The sequence below is a fragment of the Culex quinquefasciatus genome, chromosome 3 (assembly GCF_015732765.1).
Source record: "Culex quinquefasciatus strain JHB chromosome 3, VPISU_Cqui_1.0_pri_paternal, whole genome shotgun sequence".
NCBI lineage: Eukaryota > Metazoa > Arthropoda > Insecta > Diptera > Culicidae > Culex > Culex quinquefasciatus.
Window position 1 is genome coordinate 95,645,503 of NC_051863.1, and position 27,361 is coordinate 95,672,863.

The 27,361-nt window shown below is 35.0% G+C and overlaps 1 protein-coding gene across 5 annotated transcripts in view; it reads right to left on the reverse strand.

Annotated features, from left to right (window-relative positions):
* Positions 1–1,794: 1,794 nt before the first annotated feature.
* Positions 1,795–27,361, reverse strand: part of LOC119770216 (JNK-interacting protein 3) — a 427,739-nt gene continuing 402,172 nt past the window's right edge. For 4 of the 5 annotated variants that reach the window (XM_038264656.1, XM_038264655.1, XM_038264654.1 and 1 more), the window contains exon 12: positions 1,795–1,955. In XM_038264656.1, the coding sequence (XP_038120584.1) occupies positions 1,852–1,955 (104 nt within the window). In that variant the 3' untranslated portion in view covers positions 1,795–1,851. The remainder of the gene's footprint in view (positions 1,956–27,361) is intronic. The other variant, XM_038264657.1, reaches the window with a different exon arrangement.

The window sequence follows — 27,361 nt, forward strand, 5'->3', positions numbered from 1 at the left end:
ACCATTTGAAAACTATTTCTCAAATAGTGAAACTGGGAAAAAATGTAGGATAAACCTTAAACAACCTTATGAAAACTATTTCCAAAATAGTAGCGCTAGGTAAAAATAGCAAGAAAAACCCTAAAAAAAACATTTACAAACCCTTTCTTAAATAGTAGACCCAAGGTTAAATTTTCAAGAAAAACCTTAAAATACCATTTAAAAACCATTTCTGAAACAGTAAAAACCGATGGAAAAAGGTCGCTTTTACGCGAAAATTAACTTTATTTTTACCATTACACAAATGGTAATTTGACGAAACGTTGTTCGGGAATTTTTAAGGTTACCGTTGCTAACCACCCTCAATTCAGATGGTCGAACTTTATGAAAAATGGTAGGGTACCATTTCCGATATGGTATTTTTAAGGTTTTCCTACCATTTTTCAAATAGTGGTTACGATCTCTGAAATGGTGAGAAAACCATTTAACACAAAGTTTTTTTAAGGTTCTCGTTTATGCGGGCAATTCGTTTGGTGTCGAATGTAGCGAATCAAGTTTCCAGGGGTCTCAGTTGGGAGGAATCGAGAGACGTAGTACCATTTAGCTTAGATACTGGTTGCTCTAGAGGAGCTACAAGTAGTGTAGGGTGGGATTGATTGATATTGCCGGGTGGTGAGGGATTGTTTGCTGCTTGGTTTAGCATTGCATTGTTTTTGTGGTGTGTGGCATACAATTTGTTTGGCGTGTTTGACAATTCTGGTTGGTACTGACTGTAAGCTGCCGTTCAAGCAGTGCAGGACTAGGTCCATAAACATTAATATTATTCCCATCGGTTACGGTAAAACTAGTCGGGAACGGTATAAAATTATCCGACTGACTCAGGCAATCCGACTGACTCAGGCACTGTCAGTCTGTTCGGTTACAGGTCTTCCGGGCAAATAGACCGAGTCCCGGTTCTTGCCTTTGAAGTCATCTCCGGTATTGCCACCTACCAGGCACCTGTCATCCGCTGCTACCAATCGGCTACCAAAGCCTGTAGTCTCGTTCTAGTGGGGTAGCAATCGTGGGGGTATGGAACTGGCTGCGTACTGCTAGGGTGTCTTGGCTCTTGTTTGCCCTAGCCAGTGGGAGTAGTGAAGCTCCGCCCAACAACTGAAGCATTTTCCTGTATTTTAGCACATATATTTAACGCAAAACAAACAGAGACACAGTAACAATTGGGTGAGGAACTGCCATCGGTTACAGGTTCCTGAGCTATCGCCGTTTGACAACAGTAGTTTTGCTCGAAAGTCGCCAAAAGTCAATTTTTGGGAGGTACCAAAATTGAGGGTGGTCCAATTTGGACGTAATTCGGGATTCTTGCATGTTCTGATAGTATCAACGGCCCTGCCAAATTTGAGCAGGATCGGAGAGGGTAGTTTTCAAATGCTGTACCGCTTCAGATGCAAAAACTTTTATAAAAGATACAAACAATGTTGTACACACAAAAAATATTCCGAATGTTACATCATTTATGATGTAACATTTGTGCACGTCATTTAAACATTTAAAATTAAGTGCAATTTGATGTAAATTTTCAACAAATTATACGTAAAACACGATTTTACGAGTGATTCAACCGTTTACGTCGAATCTCAAGTTTACATCAACTGAGTTTACATTCGATTCATTTTTTCCGTGTCAAGTAAATTCACATTTTTTTCTGTGTAGTTAGGCAATTTTATGTGTGTTAAATAAAATACAAGTTTAAAGACAAAAAAAAACTTGTATAACAATACGGCTTAGGTTTATGCAAAGAAAGCGAAATAAAATAAATACTTTCATACAAGTTTATAAGTTTATTTCATTATTTTTCAATTCAGCCTTAGGATGTTATGAATTATCGACATGCCAGACTATTATAAAGCTTTTCTCCTTTTCATTTGTCACAGAAGAATCCTTATCGATATCCACGCTGTTTTCTAACTCACCATCACCTAGAAAAAAAAGTAGATGAAAATTATTAGGGTGAGTTTTAAGGTCTTTTGATGTTATGATTTTGAATCACTGAAAAAACATGCCAAACTTCTGAAATTTTTATTAAAACACTTATTGAGTTATCGGATAATTCGCATTATTTAAGCATACAGATATTCCCCACGAAAACAGTATGGAAAAAAACAAAAAAGGCTCGGATAGGGTTCAAAATTTTTCTTGGGGTTCCCTGGCTGAAATAACACAGTCCAACAAGATGTTGTCTCTGAGACGAGTATATGTGTTCCTAGTAGAATTTTGCCTGCTGAATCCGAATCCGGGTCCAGAATTGCTCCAAATGGTCCCAATTTTGAGATACACCCGTTTTAAATATTGGTTTAGGTCAAAATAAGCTACTTTGTCGACTATTTTACAAAAGAACTATTGAATAAACAAATAAACCAATACATGTATCTTAAAGTCCACGTTTTCCCTTTCTGAAACACACCTGGTTTTAAAATTTTATTGTTTCTACGCATATTTATAGTTATTTTAAAATTATATTTTCAGTTGGTTCTCATTCAAGTTTTTCCAACTTGCATGCAAGTCAAATATTAGTTAGATTAAGCCAAAGAATAGAAGTCCAACTGTCAAAAACAAGTTGTATCACTTTTTTCTCAAGAACAAGTAGCGCCGCGTATCGGCGATGGTATACTTTATTATACCACTACTCTGGCATAATTTCAAGAAAGTGTTGCTAAAGGTGGCAACAACACCATTATTGATTTTTATTCGGAAGAATTTAATTAAAATTTGTTTTATTCTTAGCATCAACAAACCGGGAGTGAAACACGCAGACAAAGGGGCAGTACCCGAGCATGGGTAAATAACAAGGGAAATGCGTAATAATACCTTTCTCTGGTATCAGTACCAAATTTTGGTATTCCTGGACCCTTTAAAATTTGTCTTAATGATTATGCAAGAGCAAAATGTGCCATCATACCAATTTAAGGTATTGTTTTGATATTGCAAAATTGCAGAATTTGTCAATGGTCGAACACCACATATTGGTATTCTTTTGGTATTACAGTGTTTTATCAAATTCCTCTGAAACTATGGGAAAATTTTGACCAATTTTGACAAAATAATTAATTTTGCGCTAAAATTATGTCTCAAAGCAAATGCTTTCATTGAAAACCGTAAATTTCAAACTTGATTTTAAACATTTTTGATATACCTCCTAAAGAAATGACTTGAAATTGTTGAAAATTTTCTAAGTCAGGATGGCACATTTTGGTATTTTTTTGGTATTAAAGTGTTTTATCAAATTCCTCTGAAACTATGGGAAAATTTTGAACAATTTTGACAAAATAATTAATTTTGCTTTAAAATGATGTCTCAAAGCGAATGCTTTCATTGAAAACGGAAATTTTGAACTTGATTTTAAACATTTTTGATATACCCCTACAGAAATGACTTGAAATTGTGGAAAATGGCACATTTTGGTATTATTTTGGTATTGAAAGGTTTCATCAATTTTCTCTGAAACTATGGGATTTTTTTTACCAATTTGGACAAGATAATAAATTTGGCGCTAAAATGACTTGAAAAAACCAAATATGTACTTTGAAAAAGAGTCAATCGAAAGATTATTGAATTTTGGTGAATTTCAATCCAGTTTTATTTTAATAACACTTATTTTTCAATCTTGTTATTTTCAGAATCTTCAAGAACTTCATGCACAGGCCGTTCATCAATGACAAATGCATTCGGTGTGGTGAAGAATATCACTAAGAACAACATGGAATCATCAGAGAAGTAGATTTGGCTGTTGCATATGGATCATTTCCGTTTTTTCACTAACTGCAACTGCTGCACTAAAATGGTATGAAAATACCAAATTTTGGTATTACTTGTGCAAATATCAGCGACCAAAATGTGATCTTGGTTGCCCAGTAATAGATGGTAAAATACCATCAAATCATACCAAAATCATGTATGTGGAAGACCACAGGAATACCAAAATAAGATTTTCCAAGGGCGCGGGAATACCTAAAATTAAAACCATGGCAATACCAAGTTTTGGTATTCAAGCAATGTTCAAAAATCCAGAAGACCTCAACTTGGTATTGAAATGGTTCTATTTTGAGGTATTATTTTACCCTTGGAATAACATGGTTTGGTATTGTTGTGCCCTTCCACATACAAGCTTTTGGTATGATTTCATGGTATTTTACCATCTATTACTGGGCAACCAAGGGCACATTTTGGTCGCTGTTATTTGCTCAAGTAATACCAAAATTTGGTATTCCCGTGTTATTTACCCCTGCTCGGGATGGAAAGTCTGCTGCTATATTTTTCTATGGTTCTAAACATTCACAGCGCTTTTAAACTTCGTTTTGAAAATTATTTTTAATCAACATATATGTTGATTTGTTATATGATTTGTTTTACCACCATTTTTGCATCGCATTGCCAAAGAACTGAGTGTCCAATCATTATGCTACTTTTACCGAAAATTTGGAACCGGCAGAGGAGCGGCCGTGGCTGACTGGTTACGGTGTTCGCTTTGTAAGCGAATGGTTCTGGGTTCGATGCCCATCTGCTCCCAACGAGAAAGTTAAGAACACAGAAATTTGAAATGATGAACATGAACGAAAAATCAAAGTCGCTCGAGGCGGGGTTCGATCCCCTGACCTTTGGATTGGTAAGCAAAAATGCTAACCACTAGGCCATGACGACTTGGTGAGCGTGGACTGGAATTAGAAATACTATTACAGAGAGCGAGTTGTGGCGCTATAACCACGGCAAATAGTGTCCAGGGCATTCGTGGAAATACAATGTCCCATCCCAGAGGGTCCCGGAGTACCAAACCTTCTTAGCATGGTGCTCCCAACGAATACAACCAAAATCTCGGAGCGTATGGTGGTGTGTCCCCACGCTTCTTCCTCCCTGTCGATTCAGAATTGAGTTGTTGTTCGAACACTCAGTGCTCAAACTCAACCCAATTACGAGTCATCTCTGCGATACGGCTTTACGCAGTAGGCCTGGCCGCTTTAACGCTTGTGATGTTTCAATGCATGCTAATGCAATGGCGCACTACAAATGTTAATAAATGACAAGAAGAGTGCTAGGCGTCATCTAACCTAAAGCACTCTCCAGGATCCCTTCGAAAGATTGGCTGCGCTAGGGTCTGATTAGATTAGATTAGATTAGAAAAACTAGCTGGAACCGGCAGCATGGATTTTTTGACAGATCATCAGTTCGAGACCAACACAAAGCAAGAGAACGTCTCGTATCGTGTTTGATCCTGTTTAAGCCGCTCAGTTCGCGGAGTTTTGTGACGATTCTGCGTTTGAAAGTCGAAAGTGCAAGTGCAAAAGGTGGAGATGGTGCGTGAGTGAATGGATTGAAAGCCAGGAAGACTTTCTGCGGGCTGAGATCTTCAGTTGATTAGGTGAGAAGTTTTTTTTGTGTTGAGGGAAAGAGGTTAGAAGTTGAGCCTCTAATTTTTGTTTGGAAGATTGGTGGCATCCCTTTGTCGTGAACCCTTTGGCGGGGGAGGTGGAGGCTGGCGTTTGTCCACACTCCACTTTTTGCCTTTCTTACTAAAGAAAGGTATAGGTTTTACTTTAAGCCAGGACGTCATTTCCATCTTCGTAAATATGTCGATTCAGCGTGAATTTTAATCGGAAAAATCGTCAAAAAATCACACTGCATCGATTTTCGACGCTCTATCGATTCACCTTGACAGAACTCGTCTATCTCGAATCCTCGAATTTTGAGAAAATAAATTCCGTGGAGGTCGAGTGATGTTCGTATGTGGTAAAATTTTGCAAAATTTTGTGTCGCGCCGTTCTCAGCTCCCATAAATCCGATTTCGATTTTTCTGAGTGCAGATGAAAGCTAGTGTGCTGAACCTGGGCGAGTTGCCACGCAAATTTCAAAATATCCATCTGTTTTCGGATGCGGCCAGACTTTTCAACAAAATAAACAGTTTTCAAATGAAAATATGGTCAATTTTTTCATTTTCATATTTTTATTGCCTTTCTTACTAAAGAAAGGTATAGGTTTTACTTTAAGCCAGGACGTCATTTCCATCTTCGTAAATATGTCGATTCAGCGTGAATTTTAATCGGAAAAATCGTCAAAAATCACACTGCATCGATTTTCGACGCTCTATCGATTCACCTTGACAGAACTCGTCTATCTCGAATCCTCGAATTTTGAGAAAATAAATTCCGTGGAGGTCGAGTGATGTTCGTATGTGGTAAAATTTTGCAAAATTTTGTGTCGCGCCGTTCTCAGCTCCCATAAATCCGATTTCGATTTTTCTGAGTGCAGATGAAAGCTAGTGTGCTGAACCTGGGCGAGTTGCCACGCAAATTTCAAAATATCCATCTGTTTTCGGATGCGGCCAGACTTTTCAACAAAATACACAGTTTTCAAATGAAAATATGGTCAATTTTTTTCATTTTCATATTTTTTATTTATCTCAAAAATTGCATTTTTCGAGCTCTACAACCTCCCAAATTTTCATCCAGATCCATAATCTGGTTCTGGAGTTAGAGCCATTTGATTAACCTACCAAAAGAAAAAAAATCCCTAAAAAAAGGTAAAAGCCCACCTGGTGACCTTCACCAACGTTTTTCATTTCTGATTTTATTCAAAATTTCTTGCTACATTCATAGTACAGACCATGAGTGAGCATCTGAAACAAATTTGACATCGATCGGCAATCCCGATCAATTTTTAGAACGATTTACTTTTTGCCTTTCTTACTAAAGAAAGGTATAGGTTTTACTTTAAGCCAGGACGTCATTTCCATCTTCGTAAATATGTCGATTCAGCGTGAATTTTAATCGGAAAAATCGTCAAAAAATCACACTGCATCGATTTTCGACGCTTCGTCGCCATGTCGACAAGTTGTCAAGTTGAGCTTCGAATACTGGCGCGAGAATGCTGGCGCATATATTTTGAGGCTCGACTTATACTCGTTTTGTAGTAGCTTGTCTACCGATGTTTTCTACAACATGTAAGATATCGTAGCTTTTCGGTTTCTTTTGCCCTGTCCGTTTTTGCATATCTGTCCAATGTTTATTCAAAAACTTTTGTGACATAGGACATTCATCCGGCTACAATCAATTTGTTTCGTGCGCTCTTAAAAACGCCTAAATGTAGACTTCATTTGTCGTAAGTTTATCTAAAAGGGTTCATTGATTCCAATAGGAGCTTTCCAAGCTTTCATCGTTTATATCGTTTTCAAAGTTTTCAATGCTGGCGACGCCAATGGCTTTCTACCTAAGGTTCTCGCGATTGAGTGTGTAGTGGTGCGGTTGTTGAAAATAGCTATCTCTGACTCTGTCACTTTCTTAGAAGCTTCTTAGGCTAGCTTCCTGCGGCACACGCGTTTCACCGAAGCTAAAAACCAAAACCGCGGTGTGCATTGTCAATGGCGCATGGGAAGCTTGCTATGATCGCGTTTGGCATAAACGCTTGTTTGATTACAAACGTACAAGCATATTGTACGATTGAATATTTTCTTTTGGTGAAAATTGCGTTTTTTATTTCTTTTGGAAATCATATCATTTATAATACTTTGCTTTCATCATAAGCCTTTCTTTTGTGCTGACGTTATAAATAAACAAAGTCGATGTTATGAATTGAAAAAAGTTCTACCATTGTTATATTCTTTAGTAAGAAAGGCTCTGTCTCACCCCAGGTGGGATTAAATCGGGTTTTGTATGGACATCTGTCTACGTGGTGGGAGGCTGCGGATACAGAGTGTCTAGATATAGACTGGTCAATGTTTGACAGATCCGTACGAGCAAGACACTTTATGCATTTGAAGCACATCAAAAAATAGAGTTAAATAATGTTAAATTACTTTAAATTAAGTGAAAGTTAATTTGAATTACATTTGGTTGAATTTAGAAAAAAGTAGAATTCAGTTAAATTAAGTTAAATTGATTAAATTTTGTTAAAATCAGTAAAATTTAGATAAATTAAATTAAATTTAGTTAAATTATGATTAATTAAAAATCAAGTTTAATTAACTTAAGTTAAGTTTAGAATAATTAAACTGCACATAGTAAAAAAGAGATTAATTTAGTCAAGTGTGGTTATATCTAGAAATTTTTGTTAAATTTAATTAAACTAAGATACATTTTTTGAAATTTCGTTACATTTGGTAGAATTTAGTTCAATTGTTGTTAAAAGTTGTTTGGTAAAATTAAGTTAAATTAAGTTAAATTAAGATAAATTAAGTTAAATTCAGTTGAATTCAGTTAAATTCAGTTAAATTAAGTTAAATTAAGTTAAATTAAGTTAAATTAAGTTAAATTAAGTTAAATTAAGTTAAATTAAGTTAAATTAAGTTAAATTAAGTTAAATTAAGTTGAATTAAGATAAATTAAGTTAAATTAAGTTAAATTAAGTCATATAAAGTTAAATTAAGTTATATTAAGTTAAATTAAGTTATATTAAGGTAAATTAAGTTAAATTAAGTTAAATTAAGTTAAATTATGTTAAATTAAGTTAAATTAAGTTAAATTAAGTTAAATTAGGTTAAATTAAGTTAAATTCAGTAAAATTCAAATAAATTCAGTTAAATTAAGTTAAATTAAGTTGAAATAAGTTAAATGAAGTTAAATTAAGTTAGATTAAGTTAAATTAAGTTAAATTAAGTTAAATTAAGTTAAATTAAGTTAAATTAAGTTAAATTAAGTTAAATTAAGTTAATTTAAGTTAAATTAAGTTAAATTAAGTTAAATTAAGTAAAATTAAGTTAAATTAAGTTGAATTAAGATAAATTAAGTTAAATTAAGTTAAATTAAGTTAAATTAAGTTAAATTAAGTCATATAAAGTTAAATTAAGTTATATTAAGTTAAATTAAGTTATATTAAGTTAAATTAAGTTAAATTAAGTTAAATTATGTTAAATTAAGTTAAATTAAGTTAAATTAAGTTAAATTAAGTTAAATTAAGTTAAATTCAGTTGAATTCAGTTAAATTCAGTTAAATTAAGTTAAATTAAGTTAAATTAAGTTAAATTAAGTTAAATTAAGTTAAATTAAGTTAAATTAAGTTAAATTAAGGTAAATTAAGTTAAATTAAGTTAAATTAAGTTAAATTAAGTTGAATTAAGATAAATTAAGTTAAATTAAGTTACATTAAGTTAAATTAAGTTAAATTAAGTCATATAAAGTTAAATTAAGTTATATTAAGTTAAATTAAGTTATATTAAGTTAAATTAAGTTAAATTAAGTTAAATTATATTAAATTAAGTTAAATTAAGTTAAATTAAGTTAAATTAAGTTAAATTCAGTTAAATTCAGTAAAATTCAAATAAATTCAGTTAAATTAAGTTAAATTAAGTTGAAATAAGTTAAATGAAGTTAAATTAAGTTAGATTAAGTTAAATTAAGTTAAATTAAGTTAAATTAAGTTAAATTAAGTTAAATTAAGTTAAATTAAGTTAAATTAAGTTAAATTAGGTAAAATTAAGTTAAATTAAGTTAAATTAAGTTAAATTAAGTTAAATTAAGTTAAATTAAGTTAAATTCTTCATCCGTTCTTGACTCACCCCAACGATCTATGGAGGTGGATGCACCTGAGGACCAAAGTGCTGGTCCTGGGATCCCACCAGGTGACAACGATTCGTTGCATTCTTCGGGGGACACTTCGGGGAGCGTGACGCCTACTCCAGTTGATCCAGCCGGAAGCAACAGGAAGCGCAGGAAGCCAGGCAAACCGAAGATGACCAACGCACAGCTTCGCCGAATGGACTACTTTGTCCGGAACGGACATCCGCCCAAGGAAGCGCGTGAACTTGCACTAGTGCCGGTAGAACAAAACTACCTCATCAAGCGCCAACGATCGAAGGATGAACCTTCGCCGAACAGCAGCGGTCAAGGTAAGGGACCCGATAAGAAACGGATTAGAAACCGTGGATCTTAAGGACCCGCACCACCACCGGCTGCCCAAGCCGGGATGATCTCCTACAAGGAAGTGGCTGAAGCGATCCATGTCGCTGTCATTCCACTAGGATACCCCGCCAAAACGTTAACTACGGAAGAGCTGAAAGCTATCCGCACGCAACTGCTGGACCTGATTATCAAGCTGGAGACACCCGTCGTCAGACCGAAATACAGGAACTGCACTTTCAAATACGGTTATCTCATCCTCGCTTGCGCTGATGAGGCGACCGCTGGCTGGACAAAAGAGGTGGTGAATAAGCTTCAACCATGGGAAGGTGCGGAGCTCGTTGCTGTAAACCTTGCTGACCTGCCAAAACAAGTCTTATTCTTGGGATATTTCCAAGATAGTCTTCAGTACACCAGTGAGGACATTATAAGACTTGTCCAGAACCAAAACGATGACTTCCGCACTGAGCAGTGGAAGGTCGCTCGTAGAACGGAACACTCGAAGACCATCGAACTGCTGATCGAGATGGACGAGAAATCCGCGGAACAAGTCGCAGCGCAGCACTTCCAACTGAACTACACGTTTGGTAAGGCACGTCTGCGGAAAGTTACGGGATCAACGGCCAACTCCGACCAGAAAGATTCTGCTACCTTGACAGGGAAGGTTCAAACGGAACATGTTCCGCAACCACCTGCTCAGGACAGTCAAAATACGGAGAGGAAGGTTCTATCGGGCGCTCAACCGAGCTGCTCGCAACCACTTGACCGGATTGACGTTAACGCGAAGCCAGGGACGGTTCTGCAAAAGTCTGAGTCTGAATCCAAGCAACAACCACTTTGAAGTAGTCGCAAGACGAAACCATGGAAGGTTCCGCAAGGTGCAAGCTCAAACAAGAAGCTCCAACCACCTGGTTCTAGCAAAAACAAACAGAGCAATCTGCAAGGTGTTGGTCGTGGCCCTTAACTGGCCGCATTCAGCCACTGGAATCTGCCATCGCGGGAGCATCCAAGAAAAACGGCTCTACAGCTGCGGGTAACTGCCGTTCAAAACCGGGCCACTAGCGGGTCCGGCAACTGGCAGTTCCTCATCCCAATAATGAGCAGCATTCGCTGCTTGCAAGTGAATCTCCATCACGCGAAGGGCGCCTCCAGTGTCCTAAGCCGGAGATTCACGAAAGAGCAAATAACTATTGCTCTACTACAAGAACCGTGGGTTAACAACACGAAGATTCTTGGATTACCACCACAAAACAGTAAGTTAATCTACTGCAACACTCAGTCTAAGCCCAGGACTGCCATTCTGTTGCGCTGTGGTATTAAATATACTCCCATTACAGAATTCATCCAGCGAGACATCGTTGCAATCACGGTAGAAGTCCCCACAGCCACGGGAAAACAGGAGCTGATAATTGCGTCGGCTTACTTCCCTGGTGACCAGGACGACGTACCGCCACTTGAAACCACAGCTTTCGTGAGATACTGCAGAGACGTCAACAAACCATTTCTAATTGGATGCGACGCCAACGCACATCACACGATCTGGAGCAGCACGGACATAAATAAAAGAGGTGAGTGCCTTCTTGAATACCTTTCGTCAAACGATGTCAATGTATGCAACGAGGGAGACAAACCTACTTTTATCAACGCTATTCGACAAGAGGTACTGGATCTCACCTTGTGTAGTTCCTCAATCTCCGAAAAAGTTAAAAACTGGCACGTTTCGGACGAGCCCAGCCTATCTGACCACAGGCACATTGTCTTCAACATCGAAGCCAAGGCGCTGGAAACTGAGGAATATAGAATTCCCGCTAAAACGGACTGGAATGCCTTCAAGGAACACCTGCAAGGTACGCGAATGCCGATCAATCCAAAAATTCGGACTCCTATGGAACTGGAAACTGAAGCGGAAAATCTTCAGGGAAGGATCATAGAGGCGTTCAACGCAAGCTGTCCGTTGAAAAAAAGGAGGGTGTGCCGTGACGTTCCCTGGTGGAGCGAAAAGCTGGCAGATCTTCGCAAAGAAGCAAGACGCTTGTTCAACAGGGTTAAACTCTCGGGAAACTGGGATGCCCATAGAGCAGCTCTCACCAAATACAACGCTGAGTTGCGGAATGCTAAGAAAGAATCGAAAAAAAGATTCTGTGAAAGCATTGCGACAATGCCCGTAGCTACCCGACTACAAAAGGCGCTGTCCAAAGATCATACTAATGGTCTTGGGCAATTAAGAACGGAAGACGGAAGTCTCGCGAAAACAAACAAGGATACTCTGGACGTGCTTATGTCCACTCATTTTCCTGGATCATCAACTAAGGATGAAGCAGTTACCAACAGACCAGCGGACTTCAACGTGCGAAGAAGCGTTCAGGTAGAGGCAATCCATCTTGCTCGACGTATGTTCACAAGTACGTCGATCAAGTGGGCTCTCCATGCTTTTGAGCCCCTGAAATCTTCTGGACCCGACGGTATACTTCCCATCTTCTTACAAAAGCGGGCGACATCATCTTGCCCGAAATGATCACAATATTTCGCTCTAGCTATATTCTAGGATACATCCCGGAAAGCTGGGGCAAGGTTAAGGTGATCTTCTTACCAAAGGCTGGCAAACCTGACAAGACTTTGCCTAAAGCCTTCAGACCCATAAGTCTGACATCCACACTGTTAAAACTTATGGAAAAAATCACGGATAATTATATCCGTGCGGAGCTCCTGAAAAACTCTCCGCTGCACAGGCATCAACATGCTTACCAATCGGGTAAATCTACGGAATCCGCGTTACATCATCTGGTGACGCTTGTTGAAAAATCACTTAGGCATCAAGAAACGGTTCTAGGGGCGTTTCTGGACATTGAGGGAGCTTTCGACAACACATCATACGGATCAATCAAAACGGCACTTCTCAACAGAGGAATAGACGCTACAACCACGAACTGGATAGAAACCATGCTTAAGAGCAGGGAAATTTCTGCATCGCTAGGAGATACAACTGTAGTCGTGAAAGCGGCCAAAGGATGTCCGCAAGGAGGGGTACTCTCACCCTTGCTTTGGTCGCTAGTAGTAGATACACTTCTACAAAATCTCTCCGAACTAGGGTACGAAGTCATAGGATATGCTGACGATGTTACCCTCATCATCAGGGGCAAATGTGACGCGACGATCTCGTGCAGGTTGCAGTCAGGTCTCAACTACATCATTCACTGGTGCACACAAGACGGACTATCCATCAACCCCAACAAAACCGTTTTAATTCCTTTCACTAGGCGGAGAAAACATAACATTTCTCCGCCGGTGATTAAAGGTGTTCGGCTCGACTTCAGTTCTGAAGTCAAGTATCTAGGAGTTTTCCTGGATCGCAAAATGAACTGGAACTCACATCTGGATTACGCCGTTAAAAAAGCAATATCGGCCATCTGGACCTGCAGTAAACTGTTCGGAAAGACCTGGGGCCTCTCGCCTCAACTGGCTCTCTGGTCTTACACCACCATAGCACGACCGAGGCTAACATACGCGTCTCTCGTATGGTGGCCAAAAGTGAACGAGAGGACGGCGCAAGCAAAGTTGAACAAGGTTCAGCGGTTGGCCTGCCTCTCCATCACAAGTGCTATGAAAACAACACCGACCGCTGCAATGGAGGCACTGCTCCACATTCTACCACTACATCTTTACGTCAAGAAGGAAGCGGAGACTGGAGCACTACGACAGCGAAGGCATAATATCAACTACGAAGGTGATCTAACGGGTCACCTGCGCATCATGAAGGAGTTCGACATAACTCCTCTAGTAACAACAGTTACAGACTGCATGGAAGCGAGACCCAACATAGACACTCCATACGATACAGTTGAAACAACTCGTAGACTCTGGTGTGCTGGGGGCCAGAACTTCCACCAGGAACTATCTGCTTCTATACAGATGGCTCCAAAATAGGTGATCTCACTGGAGCTGGGATCTTTGGACCAGGGATCAAACTATCCATCTCGATGGGTAAATGGCCCACCGTTTTTCAAGCAGAAGTCTATGCTATATACTCCTGCGCTGTGCGTTGCCTTAAAAGAACTATAGGCATGCGAAAATCGGTATATTCTCGGACAGTCAGGCAGCACTGCTAGCTCTGAAAGCCGCAAGGGTGGAGTCCAAACTCGTTTGGGACTGCATCGACGTACTACGGGAGCTGTCCCGCCGGAACAAAGTATCTTTGTTCTGGGTACCTGGGCACTGTGGGATCAGGGGAACGAGTTTGCCGATCAGCTCGCTAGGCAGGGGTCATCGGCTAAATTTGTTGGTCCTGAACCATTTCTGGGTACATCAAAATGTGCTGTAAAGTACGAGTTAAAAAAATGGGAGGATAACCAAATTTCTTCCACATGGTTTGCAACACAGGGGTGTAGACAAGCCAAAAACTTCATTACACCAAAACTTGCAATTACCAATAAGCTTATTGGTCTAAAACGTAGTGAACTGCGCACTGTAATGGGGCTGCTTACAGGGCACTGTCCTGCAAAGTATCACCTCAAAAAACTCGGTATGGTCGACAACGACATATGCCGCTTCTGCAACACAGAGCTGGAAAGCCCTGCGCATTTGCTCTGCACCTGTGGAGCAATTGCTACTCGAAGGCTGAATTCCCTAGGAAGTCGCCTTCTCTCGCCATACGCCGTATGGCGCACTCATCCCAAAAAGATGATCAGTTTCATGAACTGTATCATACCAGAATGGGATAAAAGCACAGGTCAGCCAACAACCAACTCGCTACCCCAAGTCAATGGGTACGAGTAACCGGCTAACTGTGTAGAGTAAACAGGGATACATCACAAAAGTTAGTCTCAAGGACGGACGAGGTGATATCAAACCCAAAAGCCCTATTTGAAAAAAAAAGTTAAATTAAGTTAAATTAAGTTAAATTAAGTTAAATTAAGTTAAATTAAGTTATATTAAGTTAAATTAAGTTAAATTAAGTTAAATTATGTTAAATTAAGTTAAATTAAGTTAAATTAAGTTAAATTAAGTTAAATTAAGTTCAATTAAGTTGAATTAAATTAAAGTAAGTTAAATTAAGCTAAATTAAGTTGAATTTAATTGAATTAAGTTGAATTAAGTTGAATTAAGTTGAATTAAGTTGAATTAAGTTGAATTAAGTTGAATTAAGTTGAATTAAGTTGAATTAAGTTGAATTAGGTTGAATTAAGTTGAATTAAGTTGAATTAAGTTGAATTAAGTTGAATTAAGTTAAATTAAGTTAAATTATGTTAATTTTAATTTGTATTTTTGTATTTTTTGGTATTTTTGTATTTTTTGGTATTTTTGTATTTTTGTATTTTTGTATTTTTGTATTTTTGGATTTTTGTATTTTTGTATTTTTGTATTTTTGTATTTTTGTATTTTTGTATTTTTGTATTTTTGTATTTTTGTATTTTTGTATCTTTGTATTTTTGTATTTTTGTATTTTTGTATTTTTGTATTTTTGTATTTTTGTATTTTTGTATTTTTGTATTTTTGTATTTTGTATTTTTGTATTTTTGTATTTTGTATTTTTGTATTTTTGTATTTTTGTATTTTGTATTTTTGTATTTTGTATTTTTTATTTTTGTATTTTTGTATTTTGTATTTTTGTATTTTTGTATTTTGTATTTTTGTATTTTGTATTTTTGTATTTTGTATTTTTGTATTTTTGTATTTTTGTATTTTTGTATTTTTGTATTTTTGTATTTTTGTATTTTTGTATTTTTGTATTTTTGTATTTTTGTATTTTTGTATTTTTGTATTTTTGTATTTTTGTATTTTTGTATTTTAGTATTTTTGTATTTTTGTATTTTAGTATTTTTGTATTTTTGTATTTTTGTATTTTTGTATTTTTGTATTTTTGTATTTTTGTATTTTTGTATTTTGTATTTTGTATTTTTTTTTTTTTTATTTTTGTATTTTTGTATTTTTGTATTTTGTATTTTTGTATTTTTGTATTTGTATTTTTATTTTTGTATTTTTGTATTTTTGTATTTTTGTATTTTTGTATTTTTGTATTTTGTATTTTTGTATTTTTGTATTTTTGTATTTTTGTATTTTGTATTTTTGTATTTTTGTATTTTGTATTTTTGTATTTTTGTATTTTGTGTATTTTTATATTTTGTATTTTTGTATTTTTGTATTTTTGTATTTTGTATTTTTGTATTTTTGTATTTTTGTATTTTTGTATTTTTGTATTTTTGTATTTTTGTATTTTGTATTTTGTATTTTTGTATTTTTTATTTTTGTATTTTTGTATTTTTGTATTTTTGTATTTTTGTATTTTTGTATTTTTGTATTTTGTATTTTGTATTTTGTATTTTTGTATTTTTGTATTTTGTATTTTTGTATTTTTGTATTTTGTATTTTTGTATTTTTGTATTTTGTATTTTTGTATTTTTGTATTTTTGTATTTTGTATTTTTGTATTTTTGTATTTTTGTATTTTTGTATTTTGTATTTTTGTATTTTTGTATTTTTGTATTTTTGTATTTTGTATTTTTGTATTTTTGTATTTTGTATTTTTGTATTTTGTATTTTGTATTTTGTATTTTTGTATTTTGTATTTTTGTATTTTTGTATTTTTGTATTTTTGTATTTTTGTATTTTTGTATTTTTGTATTTTTGTATTTTTGTATTTTTGTATTTTTGTATTTTTGTATTTTGTATTTTTGTATTTTTGTATTTTGTATTTTGTATTTTTGTATTTTTGTATTTTTGTATTTTTGTATTTTTGTATTTTTGTATTTTTGTATTTTTGTATTTTTGTATTTTTGTATTTTTGTATTTTTGTATTTTTGTATTTTTGTATTTTTGTATTTTTGTATTTTGTATTTTTGTATTTTTGTATTTTTGTATTTTTGTATTTTTTTTTGTATTTTGTATTTTTGTATTTTGTATTTTTGTATTTTTGTATTTTTGTATTTTGTATTTTTGTATTTTTGTATTTTGTATTTTGTTTTTGTATTTTTGTATTTTTGTATTTTTGTATTTTTGTATTTTTATTTTTGTATTTTTGTATTTTTGTATTTTTGTATTTTTGTATTTTGTATTTTTGTATTTTTGTATTTTTGTATTTTTGTATTTTTGTATTTTTGTATTTTTGTATTTTTGTATTTTTGTATTTTTGTATTTTTGTATTTTTGTATTTTTGTATTTTTGTATTTTTGTATTTTTGTATTTTTGTATTTTTGTATTTTTGTATTTTTGTATTTTTGTATTTTTGTATTTTTGTATTTTTGTATTTTTGTATTTTTGTATTTTTGTATTTTTGGAGTTGAAAAAGAATCGCGCGATTGAAAAGTTCTTTTTTTGGTTTGCTTCGTTCCGGGCGCGTTATTGTGGTGAAGTGGGACGATTGCGGAAAGAGGAAGAGTTCCGAATGTTCGAAAGGTTTCATCGGTGTGTGTGTGCGCCGCAGAGGCACACAAAGTAGAGCGAAAAAAGAATCGCCGTCAGTTGAAAAAGAATCGCGCGATTGAAAAGTTCTTTTTTTGGTTTGCTTCGTTCCGGGCGCTTTATTGTGGTGAAGTGGGACGATTGCGGAAAGAGGAAGAGGTTTCATCGGTGTGTGTGTGCGCCGCAGAGGCACACAAAGTGGAGCGAAAAAAGAATCGCCGTCAGTTGAAAAAGAATCGCGCGATTGAAAAGTTCTTTTTTTTGGTTTGCTTTGTTGCGGGCGCGTTTTTTGGGGAATTGGGACGACTGCGGAAAGAGGAAGAGTTCCGAATGTTCGAGAGGTTTCATCGGTGTGTGTGTGCGCCGCAGAGGCACACAAAATGGAGCGAAAACAGAATCGTCGTCAGTTTAAAAAGAATCGCGCGATTAAAATGTTCTTTTTTTGGTTTGCTTTTTTTTTCGCGCTGACATATAGGATAGACCATTATCGCGCGTTTTTGCATTTTTTTTTTATTATTCGATTGTGAGTAGCGAGACCTCGCGGTTACTCTGCAACGTGTTTTCCGAGCCTTTCATTTGATATTTTATTTATCATAAGTCCTTCTTTTATCATCGTTGATTGGAAGGCACGCCGCCGGTTTAGTTCGTTTAAGTTATTGTTTTAATTTCATTAGAATCGGTTACGTAGTGTCCTGTTTTCTTTTTGTTGATAATCGTGGATCGTAATAATTTATTCCAACTGGCAGATCTAGTATTAACTCATCAAGCTATCGATTTTATGAAGAGTAAACCGTATTTTATTTACTATTTTTGAAATTTGCACGCGTTATCTAAATTGTACAATTAGTAAAAATAGACTGATAAGTCCAGCCCATAGCACTACTGCTCGGTTGGCACGCGTTCGATTAAAAAACTTTCTAACTAATCAATAATTTATCTTTCCGCAGCCGGCTGCCTAAGATTTAAATTTTTCAACCGATAAACAAAATGCTCATGGTCACATCACTGCCACTCGTGAATCCTGACCTCATACCCATCTACTAACCCCCTCAAAACTCATGTGATACTTTGTCGGAGAAGCAGTCGATTGGGCGGTCTCTATCACTCAAGTATCGGACTAACATTCCCATCCACTTCCCCGTGACTCTACCACTGGTCGTGGCCGGCGCCGGTATGGATCAGCATGATAGGGGCCTTTGAGAAGTTGCGAAGCGAGGAAAGATAGCACCCACTCATCTTCCACGGCTCGTGGATGTAACTTCTGGAGGTCCTGGTCAATAACGGAGTAGCAACTGCGGGTGGGCACCTATGCTTATGCTTATGCTTATGCTTATTTTTGTATTTTTGTATTTTTGTATTTTTGTATTTTTGTATTTTTGTATTTTTGTATTTTTGTATTTTTGTATTTTTGTATTTTTGTATTTTTGTATTTTTGTATTTTGTATTTTGTATTTTTGTATTTTTGTATTTTTGTATTTTTGTATTTTTGTATTTTTGTATTTTTGTATTTTTGTATTTTTGTATTTTTGTATTTTTGTATTTTTGTATTTTTGTATTTTTGTATTTTTGTATTTTTGTATTTTTGTATTTTTGTATTTTTGTATTTTTGTATTTTTGTATTTTTGTATTTTGTATTTTTGTATTTTTGTATTTTTGTATTTTGTATTTTTGTATTTTTGTATTTTTGTATTTTGTATTTTTGTATTTTGTATTTTTATATTTGTATTTTTGTATTTTTGTATTTTTGTATTTTTGTATTTTTGTATTTTGTATTTTGTATTTTTGTATTTTTGTATTTTTGTTTTTGTATTTTTGTATTTTTGTATTTTTGTATTTTTGTATTTTTGTATTTTTGTATTTTTGTATTTTTGTATTTTTGTATTTTTGTATTTTTGTATTTTTGTATTTTTGTATTTTGTATTTTTGTATTTTGTATTTTTGTATTTTGTATTTTGTATTTTGTATTTTTGTATTTTTGTATTTTGTATTTTTGTATTTTGTATTTTTGTATTTTGTATTTTTTGTTTTTGTATTTTTGTATTTTTGTATTTTTGTATTTTTATATTTTGTATTTTTGTATTTTGTATTTTTTTTGTATTTTGTATTTTTGTATTTTGTATTTTTGTATTTTTGTATTTTTGTATTTTTGTATTTTTGTATTTTGTATTTTTGTATTTTGTATTTTTGTATTTTTGTATTTTTGTATTTTGTATTTTTGTATTTTTGTATTTTTGTATTTTTGTATTTTGTATTTTGTATTTTTGTATTTTTGTATTTTTGTATTTTTGTATTTTTGTATTTTGTATTTTTGTATTTTGTATTTTGTATTTTTGTATTTTTGTATTTTTGTATTTTGTATTTTTGTATTTTTGTATTTTTGTATTTTTGTATTTTTGTATTTTGTATTTTTGTATTTTGTATTTTTGTATTTTTGTATTTTTGTATTTTGTATTTTTGTATTTTTGTATTTTTGTATTTTTGTATTTTTGTATTTTTGTATTTTTGTATTTTTGTATTTTTGTATTTTTGTATTTTTGTATTTTGTATTTTTGTATTTTGTATTTTTGTATTTTTGTATTTTTATTTTTGTATTTTTGTATTTTTGTATTTTGTATTTTTGTATTTTTGTATTTTGTATTTTTGTATTTTTGTATTTTTGTATTTTTGTATTTTGTATTTTTGTATTTTTGTATTTTTGTATTTTTGTATTTTTGTATTTTTGTATTTTGTATTTTTGTATTTTGTATTTTTGTATTTTTGTATTTTGTATTTTTGTATTTTTGTATTTTGTATTTTTGTATTTTGTATTTTGTATTTTTGTATTTTTGTATTTTTGTATTTTGTATTTTGTATTTTTGTATTTTTGTATTTTTGTATTTTTGTATTTTTGTATTTTTGTATTTTGTATTTTTGTATTTTTTATTTTTGTATTTTTGTATTTTGTATTTTTGTATTTTTGTATTTTTGTATTTTTGTATTTTTGTATTTTGTATTTTTGTATTTTGTATTTTTGTATTTTGTATTTTTGTATTTTTGTATTTTTGTATTTTTGTATTTTTGTATTTTTGTATTTTTGTATTTTGTATTTTGTATTTTTGTATTTTTGTATTTTGTATTTTTGTATTTTTGTATTTTTGTATTTTTGTATTTTTGTATTTTTGTATTTTGTATTTTTGTATTTTTGTATTTTGTATTTTTGTATTTTTGTATTTTTGTATTTTTGTATTTTTGTATTTTTGTATTTTTGTATTTTTGTATTTTTGTATTTTTGTATTTTTGTATTTTTGTATTTTTGTATTTTTGTATTTTTGTATTTTTGTATTTTTGTATTTTTGTATTTTTGTATTTTTGTATTTTGTATTTTGTATTTTTGTATTTTTGTATTTTGTATTTTTGTATTTTTGTATTTTTGTATTTTTGTATTTTTGTATTTTTGTATTTTTGTATTTTTGTATTTTTGTATTTTTGTATTTTTGTATTTTTGTATTTTGTATTTTTGTATTTTTGTATTTTTGTATTTTTGTATTTTTGTATTTTTGTATTTTTGTATTTTTGTATTTTTGTATTTTTGTATTTTTGTATTTTTGTATTTTTGTATTTTTGTATTTTTGTATTATTGTATTACTGCATTTTTTTTTAATTTGTCAACAGAATAACATACTATAAGGATGATCAACTATAACATAGTTTAAAAAGCCTGGAAACTATTGAAACATCCAAAAAACTTGCTGGACTACCAAAAAACGTACCAAGAATAGCGGAAAATCATGCTACACCAGCAAAAAGTCTTTTTGAAAATATAAAACAACTTTACAGGCAGCAAGGGATTTTTAAAATGATTTCGAAATTACCAGTTAAAACAGTCGAAAAATTAGCTGGACTTACCGAAAAACGAAGCAAGAACAAAAAAGAAACGAGCTAAATCAGCCAAAAGGCTGGGTGAATAATGCGTGCTTTGCAAGCAGCAACGGAGGCTTTTGGAAGAAAACTTGTAGAAATAGTGGAAAAATTAGCTATTCCAACCAAAACAACCTACCAAGAAAAGTGGCAAAGTTAGCTAAACTAGCTAAAAAGATGTGTGAAAATACCTGGCTTCGCAGCCATCAATGGAAAATTTTGAGAATGATTCCAAAAAAACTAGTTGAAACAGCCTAAAAACTTGCTGGGCTGACTATAAAACTTCCTAGACTACCATAAAATCTAGCTAAAATAGCTAACAGACCTTCTCAAAACATACAGCTTTTGAGACTGACAGCATTTTTCCAGCTTGCAAATTAGTAAAATTTACTAAAAATTAGCTGGATTTATCATTTTTAGGACCTGGATCCAGCTGTCAAATCCAGGATTTATTTTTAGGATTTCCAGCTAAAAAAAATGGTGGTTGAAAAAACAACCAATTTTTTTAGGATTTTTAACCGAAATTTAGTAAGATTCACGATAAACCTTCTTTCCGTGTACATCCACCATTATTACAAAAGTTTGCCGGGATATATATGCAGCATTTGATTCTAACTATGTTACAGTACTTATCTTATAGGACTTCACTAAAGCCTTTGATTTGATTGACCACAGAATATTTATAGATAAACTCAAAGAACAATTTCAATTTTCTAGTGAAGCTTGTAATCTTATGTTCCTGAGCGACCGTTCGCAATTAGTTCAAATTAACGGAGTCCGATCTCAGTTTAGGTCCACAAAAAAAAGGGTGTACCGCAAGGATCCGTTTTTGGTCCGTTGGCGTATACATTATCCGTTAACGATTGGCCTAGTTTTATAACTCATTGTAATAAACAATCTTTTGCCGATGATACACAGATTTACCTTTCTTGCCCAGTTGATCAGCTTTCTAACAAAATATCTCTAATAAACTCTGATTTATCTGCTATTTATCGTTACTGTAAGGATAATGGACTTGTTTTAAATACTTCAAAAACAAAAGCATTAATTTTTTCCCGTCAGAATACAGTTCTTCCTCACTTACCTCCTATTCAAATCGACAATGAAAATGTAGAAATAGTTGATGAATGCTTGAACTTAGGTATTAAAATGAACAAACATCTTACATGGGATGATCATGTATCTCTAATAAAGAAAAAGGTCTATTCAACTCTTCGAACTCTAAATTGCCATAGACACACATTATCAATTGACACTAAAATAAAGCTAGTACACACACTATTAATGCCTCATTTCATTTACGGTAATGTTATATTTTCTAAAATGAATGTTGACACTGAAAGACACCTACAAGTTTGCTTCAACAGTTGTATCCGTTTTATCTACAATTTAAGGAGATTCGATCATGTTACACAATTTCAAAGGTCAATTTTTGATTTGTCTTTGAGCAAGTTCTATCAGTTTCAATTATTGTTATTTTTATTCAAACTTATAAATTTCAAAGAGCCGCAATATCTTTTCGAAAGTTTAGTTTTCAGTCGTTCAAATCGCACAAATAATTTTATAATACCAGTTCACCACACTAACTTTATGGGAAATTCATTCACAGATCGAGGCGCACGTTTGTGGAATGATTTGCCGCATAATTTAAAATCTATATTTTTATTAAGTGAATTCAAGCGTAGGTGTAAAGAGCATTTAAAAAATTCAATTTGAGTCTTGTTTTGGTTTTTGATTAAGCAATGCCTTGTATTACACACTCTTTTATAACTACATACACAGCTGATAATCAGTCTTAAATTTATTACCGAATTCTACTCAAACAAGTAATTTTTCGTGTGATCGACATTTTTATTTCTTTAGTTTATTTCGTTTTAGTTTTTAATTTAGTTGTTAGTTTTAGTTTTAATGAAACATAAGGTCCTTATCATATAAGTCAATGTATACAAAAAAGGTTGTACCTTCAGTATATTTTTGAAAAATAAAATACAAATACAAATTAAAAGTTTACTTTCTAACATTATTTCTGGATTTCATGCCGACTCTACCAGTTGCCACGTCCCAGATGGCATCGACTTAGTTGGGACGCAGGTTCTTGCTCAGCAAATAGTACGCATGCTCGTACATGTCAGTTTCGAACAGTGGCACCAAACCCATAGTTGCCTCCAGCGGGTTCTGGTCCGGGCAGGCCATAACCTGGGTGCTGAATAGACAGAATGCGTAACGTGATTTTCGAAAGCTCCCCATTGCTCCCCACTAATACAACTGCACTACAGCTGTAAACATAAACAAAGTAGAAGGCTATGCTCAAGCTCAAGCGTGACATATTTTTTGCTGCTCATGTGAATTGTTTCGAAACTTTTTGGATCTGTTAATGTTAAAGTTTTCGCTAAAAAATTAAGTGCTTCGCACTTTTTTTGTTTGTAGTCTAAACGATGGGCGGCCAAAAGATGCCTATTTGCTTTCCACTAGATGAAAAATTATGTCAGAAGTGGGTGGAATTTTGTGAATCAGAAGAGCAACCGAATAGAAGTTCCGAGATTATGTATCTTTTAATGGTAGTGATAATATCGGAGTAAGATTATTCAATAGTATTTGGCAGGTGCCATTCATAGTTATTAATAATTCTTCGCTAATATTTCAAAACGAGTCATTAACATTGGTTTTGCGTGAAACCCAAAAAATGTTAGCGACGAATTATGCCAATCGCGATTTCATCCCTCTTCTTAAAATATCCGTTTTTTTTTTTCATAAAATATGTTGACTTTGAATACCTCAATAGCTCGACGCCATCAACTTTTTTTATTCCTCAAAATAAATTATAGATCGAACACAATACTTGCCACTTCTTGCTATCATTTTGCGAACAGTAAATTGGTTCCGCTTTGACAGTTCTAAATTGAGGCCGTTTTGCGAACCACTATTCTGTACCCAGGCCATAACCAAGAGATGTCGTCTTTTTGGATCAAGGTTGCAAAATACAAGGTAAGGTCGCGTTAAACTATTGACGAAATATAAACATGTTAACAAACTATTGTTAACTAATTGACCAAGTTGTCCCTAGGCGCGGCCATCCAGTACGAAACATTTCAACCAACGTTCGAGAGGATCGAATTGTTTCGAGAGCTGCAGCGCATCTTTGCCTACGTCGTGCGGTTCTGCCGCAACTGCAAGGAGAATGTCAAGGAGAAGAGGATCGTGGGAAGATACCTGACGATCCCAGAGATGCGACAGTCGCTGAAGGCGATTGTACGGGCGGTGCAAGACCTGGAGTTTGCCGCCGATATAGCCAGCATCGAGGGTTATTGCGCGTGGGCGGTCGCCCGCGCCTTCAAACACCAGTGGATACTGCCGCAGCACAACACGCTGGTGCAAAACCTGGTCAGATGCATCCACCAAGAGAACTGACATGCTGGCCCTACGGTTCGTGTCCCGCCGTGGTCTACCCGAGGAGCTGTTTTCTGATAACGGGACGAACTTCGTCGATGCAAGCACGAGTTACACGACCTGTACAAGCTGTTCCAGGATCAGCTGACGGAGAGAAAGATTTTTGAGTTTTGCCAGCCGAGCGAGATTCAATGGAGTATGATCCTCTCTTGGCGCACCGCACATGGGAGGAATTTGGGAAGCAGGAGTCAGGAGCACCAAGACGATCCTGAAGAAGGTGTGCAACACTGCGTTACTCACAATGACGGAATTTGCTACCCTGCTCTGACGGCAATACCAGAGCCAACCTACGAGGAGATTCCTACGAATCGACTCTCCCGCTGGCAGTACGTCCAGGTGCTCCGTGGCAACTTTTGGAAGCGCTGGTCACGGGAGTATCTGGTAGAGCTTCAAGCTTGGGGAAAATGCACCATGATCAAGGAGGACAACTTGCCACCTCAATCGTGGAGACTCGGAGTGGTTACCGAAACTTACCCGGGTCCGGACAATATGGTTCGAGTCGTCGACTTGCGAACACATTCCGAAATATTGAAGCGGCCGATCCACAAGCTGGCACCGCTGCCGATTTTGGACAACGCAGAGACTACACACAAAAAAAAAATTACCGTAATGACAAATGTAACTTATTTTTTATTTAAAAAGTTGCTAAAATTAGCTTAAGGGAAAGTTTTTTTCTTGTTTAAAATATGAAAACTTTTACTGCTAAAGTTTTTGAAAATCTCCTTACTAACTTATTTAAAAGTCTTAACTTTTAATACGACTGTAGAATTTCTTTCATTTTGACGTTCTCGTGTAACCGTGTACGACTAAGTTCCAAATGTAAACAAACACTTTGGTGGGTCCGGTGGTGCTGGTGATTCTAGGCAGCAGCCAGGAATCGGACGCGGATCCCGAGCAGGGGTAAATAACACGGGAATACCAAATTTTGGTATTACTTGGGCAAATAACAGCGACCAAAATGTGCCCTTGGTTGCCCAGTAATAGATGGTAAAATACCATGAAATCATACCAAAATCTTGTATGTGGAAGGGCACAACAATACCAAACCATGTTATTCCAAAGGTAAAATAATACCACAAAATAAAATCATTTCAATACCAAGTTGAGGTCTCCTGGATTTTTGAACATTGCTTGAATACCAAAACTTGGTATTGCCATGGTTTTAATTTTAGGTATTCCCGCGCCCTTGGAAAAACATACTTTGGTATTCCTGTGGTCTTCCACATACATGATTTTGGTATGATTTGATGGTATTTTACCATCTATTACTGGGCAACCAAGAGCACATTTTGGTCGCTGGTATTTACCTAAATTTGGTATTTTCATTCCATTTTTAGTGCAACAGTTGCAGTTAGTGAATAAACGGAAATGATCCATATGATAATATTTATTTATTTCACCGCCTCCATCTAAAATGCTCAGGCTGTATAATCTTAAAAAACTAACATTAACTTATTCTAGTTTTAAACACAGTTTTGGACACGACATAATCAAAACAAGAGCAGATTTCATTAAATTGACGGAAACAAACATCTAGCGGGTTATTATAACCATAGTCAAATATATGTCTCGGAATCCACAGCAGGGGCGTTCCCTCTGAGTCCTTGGCGAGCCGGTTCATTGAAGCGTACGTTGTTGCGGATGCTGCGGCAGTCGATGTTGCCGCGCAGCAGATCGAATACGAAAAGACGCTGCATCAGGGTTCGACGCTCGGCAAGTGACTGCAGCCTAAACAGCAAGCAGCGTCCTTCGTACGATGGCAGGATCAGCGGGTTATTCCATGGCAGCTTGCGCAAGGCAAACCTCACGAAGGCACGCTGGACTCGTTCAATCCGCGCAGCCAGCGTTACGTGGTACGGTGCCCAAACAACCGCAGCATACTCCAGGACGCTCCTGACCAGCGACGCGTACAGCACTTTCAAAGCAAACGGGTCGTCGAAGTGGGCGGTGTTGCGCTTCAGGAAGCCTAGCATCGCAAAAGCCTTTCCAGTTGTCAAAGCGATGTGTTCGTTGAACTTCATTTTACGATCCACGGTCACGCCTAGGTCCCGGATAGAGTTTACACGATCTAAAGGACACCCATCGCCCATCGTGTAGTCAAATCGCAGAGGGTTCCTTGAACGACTGAACGAGATAACCTTGCACTTCTTCACGTGTACCTTCATTCCATTTGACTCGCACCAGTGCAGGAGCGCATTGACGTCCATCTGTAGCGAGCAGCAGTCGACGTTGTTCTTCACCGAGCGGAACAGTTTCAGGTCATCAGCGTACATCAATGTGTTAGAATTTGTAAGCGCACATATTTCGTTCACAAAGAAAATGAAAATGAGTGGGCCGAGGTGGCTGCCTTGTGGGACGCCAGAGGAATGTCAAATGTGCTGGAACGGGCGATTCGAAGATTGACAAAAGCTTTCCGATTCGTCAGGTACGAAAGCAGCCAGTTGGTGATCCAAGCAGGAAGACCGAGCTTGCGGAGCTTTCGAACGGTGAGTGCGTGAGGTACCTTGTCGAAGGCTTTCTCGAAATCTATGTAGATGGCGTCAACCTGTTCACCGGATTCAAGGGCATTTACAGTTGAGTGTACAAATGTTAGGAGGTTGGTTGTTGTTGAACGTTTCTGCATGAATCCGTGCTGATCATCCGAAATGATCGGACGCACCACCGCGTACAGCCTATCATACACAATCTTCTCCAGAACCTTGGCAAGACAGTTCAGGATCGATATCGGTCGGTAGTTCTCGACTTTCTTGGTGCTCCCTGATTTAT